Here is a 6,698-nt window from a genome sequence, read left to right as displayed (position 1 = left end):
AGTAGAATTCTGTTATTGCGAAAATTAACAAACTTGTTTCTCCAATCCCAAGTTAAATTATTGAAATTTACCTTATTTTTATCTTGATCAAGTGCCGAATAAAACAAATGTATTACAGTAGCATTTTCTTCATTCGTTACTTCTGCAATAGATGCGAGATTAGCTAGTGTGTCTGCTTTTGCATTTTTCTCCCTGGGTATTTGCAAGATTTTCCATAACTGGAATTGTCTAATTAATTCTCATGCCTTTTTCAGATATTATTGCATCCGCACCTCTCTAGCTATATAAGTCCCCTGCATTTGATTAACAACCAGTTGCGAGTTACTTTTGATTATAATCTGCTCTATTCCGAGTTCTCGTGCCAATTCCAGACCTGCAATTACAGCCTCGTATTCTTCTTCATAGTTAGTAATGGGATGACACTTTATTGTTTGCCTTATGGTTTTCCCCCGAAGGTGGGATTAAATAATGCCTAAACCCGCTACTTTAACGTTCGAGGGGACATCAGTAAATAGGGTCCAAGTACCTGATTAGATCTGGTGAATACTTGTTGTTCTTTTTCTGCTTCAGGAAATATCCGTGCGCTGAAATCTGCCACAAAATCTGCTAAAACTTGTGGTTTTATTGCAGTTCTAGGTTGGTACACGATGTCGTATTCACTGAGTTCTATAGCCCATTTAGCTAACCTACCTAACAGTTCTTGCTTATGCAACATATTCCTTGGGGGATAAGCGGTCACTACAGAGATAGGGTGACATTGAAAATAATGCCTCAACTTTCTAGATGTCATAATTAATGCTAAAGTAAGTTTTTCTAAGTGAGGATATCGTGTTTCAGCATCCAATAAAGATTTACTAACATAATAAATTGGAAATTGTTTACCTTTATCTTCATGTACCAATACTGCACTTACCGCCATTTCTGGTACAGCGAGATAGATGAGTAGCCTTTCTCCATCCTTTGTTTAAACCAGTAGGGGTGGATTTGACAAATATGCTTTTAGATTTTTGAGAGCTTGTTGACATTCATTAGTTTACTCAAATTGGCTTTGTTTTTTCAAAACTAAAAAGAACTTAAAACTTTTCTTCGAGGATTTAGAAATAAATCTTCCCTAAGTTCTATCCTACATGTCAACCTCTGCACCTCTTTTTTGCTCGTGAGTATGTCTGGTATCTCCTCAATGGCTTTGATATGTGCAGGGTTTACTTCAATACCTCGGTTAGAAACAAGAAAACCTAAAAACTTACCTAAAGCCACGCCGACGACACATTTTTCGAGATTTAACTTCATATTGAACTTGCGGAGAATCTGAAAAGTATCTGACAAATGTTGGATATGATCTCCCGCTTGTGTCGTCTTGACTAACATGTTATCGATGTAGACTTCCATAGTCTTTCCCAGGTGTTCTTGAAACATTTTTGTCACCAATCTTTGGTACGTGGCTCCAGAATTTTTTAGTCCAAAAGGCATGACTTTGTAACAGTAAGTCCCCTATCTGATTTTTTAAGGATCCTTGATTCTTCTTCTTCTGTTTGACATGTGGATACGATGAGTCTTCATTCAGCTAGTGGGTCACCTTCGCTGTTATACCTGTCATATGTGAATGCGACCAAGCAAAGCAATCTGCGTTAGCTTGTAAAAATTTGACAAGTTTACCTTTCATTCCCAGGCTTAGCTTCATTCCAATATAAACTTTTCTATTTGGCCACCGCTCAGAAAGTGTGGTAGCCTCGAGTTCTTCAATTGTTGTTTTGATGTTTTCATTTTCTTCTGGCCCCTAAAAAACATCATGTCTTGAATCTACTTCCGTCTGTCCATTTTCAGTTGAGGTTTGTGTTGTTATGCCCTCAACTGAATTCTATAGTTGTTATTTCTTATTTGCACCGTCGTCTGCTATGCTCTAATACGCAACTGAATTGATACTTTTAGAAGCTTGTTGATCTCCATGGACTTGCCAAATCCCACCATTGCGAAAGAAACTTAATAACTTGATGTAAAGTAGATGGTACATCATCCATATCATGAATCCACGGCCTGCCAAGAATCATATTATAAGCCTTGTCCGTGTCTATCACTTGGAATTTCGTATCCTTGATAACTTCTTTTGCAAATATGGTAAGCATTATTTCCCATTTTGTGACTACACTTGAATTGTCGAATCCAGATAAGGTACGTACTTTGGGCACCATCTTGTCATCAGCTTGCATCTCATTTACAACCCTCAGAAGAATAATTTTTACGGAGCTACCTAGATCAATCAAAACTCGTTTCACATTAATATCATGTACAAGTAAAGATATTACCAGTGCATCGTTGTGAGGGATTATCATGCAATCTGCATCTGCATCATCAGACGTTATACTGTCTTCCTCCAAAACTTGGCGAACTCGCTTCCTATGGGTAACCATGACTTTTGATGTCTTTTTTGTAGTTGTATATGTAACGACCCGATTGGTCGTTTTGAACAATTGTATCCGGTTCGGCAGTTTGAGTTCAAGAGCATCTTTACATTATGTATATCGACTTGTGTGTAGGGTTGGATTCAGTTTTCGGATGAATCGGAGTCGAATTGGAAAGAAGGAATATAGTCCTGGAAGCTTAAGCGGAGAGAATTTGACCGGAATTTGACTTTTGAGTAAACAACTCCGGAATGAGTTTTGAATGATGTCAGTAGCTTCCTATGGTGATTTTGGACTTGGGCGTGTGTTCAGATTTGAGTTTGGAGGCCCGTAGGGTAATTTGAGACATTTTGGTAAAAGTTGGAAAAGTTAAAGTTTGGAAGATGGAGAGGTTTGACCTATAGTTGACTTTTATGTTATCAAGATCGGAATGCAATTCTGAAAGTTGGAACAACTCCGTTTTGTCATTTGGGACTTGCCTGCAAAATTTGGTATCGTTTGGGGTTGATTTAATATGGTCCGGACATTTGGTTGCAATTATAGAGGTTCTTGAAGTTCATAGTGATTTTCATGCGTTTGGGCATCTGATTCGTGGTCTTAGCGATGTTTGAAGTGATTTGAAAGTGGGGCTAAGTTCATATGATGTTATGGGATGTGTTGGTGAATTTGGTTGAGGTTCCGGGAGCTTCGGGTGTGTCTTGTGGCGAATTTTGAGCGAGTCCGGGCATTTGGTACTCTGAGATGGTTCTGGCACTTTTGGGAGTGCGGACTGCACTAAAATTTTGAGGACCTCAGTGCGGACCGCATAATTTCGTGTGCGGCCGCGCATCAAGATGTTTTGCAAGGTCACTGGTCCGACTTCGGAAGCTTATATCTTTTGATCTACAAGGAATTTTGAGATGATTTAAAAACAAAAGTTGTAGCCTTTCGTGTCTAGTTTCCAAAAAGGTAAAGCAATCACAATTTGGATATTTGTATAGAAAGTTATGGCCAAAATACTAAAGCATATCACTGCAGTCAACATTCTCTGTGGTCAGCGGTGGTTTTTTTGCGGTCAGCAGTGATGAAAATTTGGGAGGTGCAATATAAATTCTAGGTTTAGGGTTTTATTTCACATTTTGACCTAGAGAGCTCGGATTTTGGTGATTTTTTGAAGGATTTTCAAGAAATTCATCGGGGTAAGTGATTCTAACTCAGATTTGGCTAGAATACATGAATCTATCATTGAATTCATCATTTGATTCGTGATTTGGGATGGAATTTGGGAAAAATTGTGAAATCTTTCAAAAATGTAAAATGATGATTTGAAGGACCAAATGGTATCAGAATTGGATAATTTTTGTATAGGTGAACTCGTATCGAAATGAGTATTCGATTTTTATAAATTTTGTTGGGTTTTGAGGTGCGGGCCCAGGGAGTTTACTTTTGTTGACTTTTTGCAAATTGTATAAGAATCATAGTTTTGTTAATTAAAATTATTTTCTCTAGCATTGTTAGATGTATTCAAGCCGTTTTTGGCTAGATTGAGCCGTGCATTGATGAATTGGTAAAGGAAAAACTAAATTGATTATTGAATTGGCCGAGTTGAGGTAAGTATCTTACCTAACCGTGTGGGGGGACTTCCCTTAGGATTTGAGTCTTATATGCTATTTGTAGTCCGTTCACGCGAGGTGACGAGTGTGTGCTCGGACTTATTTGTGGGAAGTTTGCCTCTAAGGTTCTTAGGTCCTTATGTTCATTATGTGGGAAATATTCCGTTATGATCGAGTTTTCTAATTGCTTAATTTACCTCTATATGCTCTATACGATGTTGTTAGCTTCCCTCTAACTCTTACTTGTTACTTGGCCTTATTTGCCTTAATTGAAGCGATTGTTCTTCCTATCGTTTTGTTATCTCTAAATTATGAATTCCTCTACGACCCCGTGTATATATGCTATGAGTCCAAATTGTTGTGGTTGCCGATGCAGTTATCAGGTACTTGTTATGTCTTGTTGTTTTGTTAAGGTTATTGCGCTTCTTGGGTTTTTTCGTGATTCTCTTGTTGCCGTGTATTCATACTCTTGGTGGTGGAATTACTTGCGATTGGGTTGATGGATTGTTGTTGATTCCCTTGCCGAGATGTATTATTCATATTGTTTGGGTGAGGATACCAAGAGATTCTCGAGATACCAGGAGATCCCCAGCACATATATTGAGGATACCAAGAGATCCTAGGGATACAAAGAGATCCCCAGCACATATATTGAGGATACTAAGAGATCCTCAGGATACCAAGAGATCCCCAACACATATATTGAGAATACCAAGAGATCCCAACACATATATTGAGGATACCAAGAGATCCCCATCACATATATTGAGGATACCAAGAGATCCCTAGCTCATATATGGAGGATACTGAGAGATCCCCGAGTATTTACATTTGGGACTACATGATGGTATCTTGGGAGATCCCCGGTTGTTATCTATACGTAAAGTTGTACTCCTTCTATGATTATTTTGTCTTCGTTGTAATTGTTGTTATCAATTCAAGTGTTTTAACTGTTTAGATTCCTTTAATGCTGTGATCCTTTGTGTTGGAATCCATAATATTTACAATACCTCGCCGTATTTATATATATATATACATATTTCAATACTTCAAATTTCAATAATCGTTACATTTTTAACTCAATTAGTTTCTCAATTAAATTTTTCTTAAACCATTTGAGGTTGTATTTTACTTAAAAAGGAATTTCTACTAAGTTACTTTATTAAATCCCTTGTTAAAGGTAATAAATCATGCGATGTTGTATTTTAATTGAAAATGGTACCTTCTTTATTCAAATTATTTCTAATAATATTTTCATCTTTTCTTGTTGAGTTCCTAGTTGGTTTAGAAATTGTACTCTACTTTATGTTATGTAAATGAGACCCCTTGAACTTCTTAATTGCATTGGTTATGGGCCCTATGTACTGAGTAGCATGAGAACGTCGTTGCACAAAGTGAGATAGAAATATGTGGGCACGAGGTGTCGGGTGTGCTAAAGGTTTGGTAGTTGAGGTTATGATATGAGACATCGAGTTTGAGATGGCTGGAATTGTGTATCAGAAATGATATGATTTATTGAGTTGACATCGCCTTTCTTATTTGAGTACATTTTACTTGTCTGTGTCCCAGCTATGTTGGTGTTAATTTACTTGGTTATCTTTGTTTCCATCTGTGTTTCCCTCTTATTGTTTCCACTAATTGTAGTTTGTTCTTTTTCCTGTTGTTGATATTACTTTGTTATCTATAGGTTGATAGTTTATTTTCATATCCTGTTCAATATATTTGACCAGTAGGTATCTTGACTGTTTCTCATCACTACCCCACTGAGGTTAGTCTTGATACTTACTGGGTACCACTGTGGTGTGCTCATACTATACTTCTGTACATTTTTGTGTACAGATCCAGGTATTTGATCAGTAGTAGTTGTGCGGGTCATTGCGGTGGAGACTCAAGGTAAACCTGCTACAACGTTTGCAGGCCTCAGAGTCACCTTCATTTGTACTTATTTCCATTTGTTCCTTTTGTTTCGGAACAGTGATGTATTTATTTTGCATAACTACTCTTAGAAAGGCTTGTGATTTGTACCACCGGTTTTGGGAATTGTAATTTGTTAAGAGTTATTTAAATTAAAGTTAGCAAATATAAATGTTATCTCAGTTAATGTTAGGCTTACCTAGTTTAGAGACTAGGTGCCATCACGACACTTTCGGAGGGATTTTTGGGTCGTGACAGTATACGTCACGTTGTTGACCTCTTCTCCCCCGCTTATCACGTTAACCGTCCTTTTAGGTGACGGAGGTTTTGGAGGCTCTTGTCTATTATTCATATATGATTGCTTACCTTTATCACTGAACAAGTCAGTTAAATAACCTTGTTTTAACAAATGCTCTACTTCACCTTGTAACAATCTACAATCTGCTATTTTATGGCCATGGTCATTATGAAACTCGCACCAGAAATCTGAGTTTCTTCTGCTAGGATTCGATCTTATTTCTTTTGGTCATCGCACCTTATCTCCCATACTTTTTAAAATAGCTACCAACTCAAAAGTGCTAATATTAAAAACTATAATCACCAATATTTGCATTTGTATTAGCATTACTATCTCGTGCATCTCGTTCTTTTTCGAACTTGGATGATGCACCCGCGTCTCTATACCTTGATCTAGAACCATACCTTGGGTTTTCTTGTTTTGAGCGTGAATCTCGTCCTGTTGGTCCTATGTAAGGCTCGTACCTGTTCTTACTGGACCTTTTATGTCTCGAAC

At 37.5% G+C, this 6,698-nt stretch overlaps 1 protein-coding gene across 1 annotated transcript; it reads right to left on the bottom strand.

Annotated features, from left to right (window-relative positions):
* Positions 1–1,925: 1,925 nt before the first annotated feature.
* On the bottom strand, positions 1,926–2,408 carry LOC138884895 (uncharacterized). Its single transcript, XM_070165759.1, has one exon. It carries the CDS (start codon positions 2,406–2,408, stop codon positions 1,926–1,928), a length of 483 nt encoding a protein of 160 aa, XP_070021860.1.
* Positions 2,409–6,698: the final 4,290 nt, after the last annotated feature.

Source organism: Nicotiana sylvestris, chromosome 2, assembly GCF_000393655.2.
Source record: "Nicotiana sylvestris chromosome 2, ASM39365v2, whole genome shotgun sequence".
Classification (NCBI taxonomy): domain Eukaryota; kingdom Viridiplantae; phylum Streptophyta; class Magnoliopsida; order Solanales; family Solanaceae; genus Nicotiana; species Nicotiana sylvestris.
The sequence above is the reverse complement of the archived record's forward strand: the minus strand, read 5'-3'. Positions and strand labels throughout refer to the sequence as shown.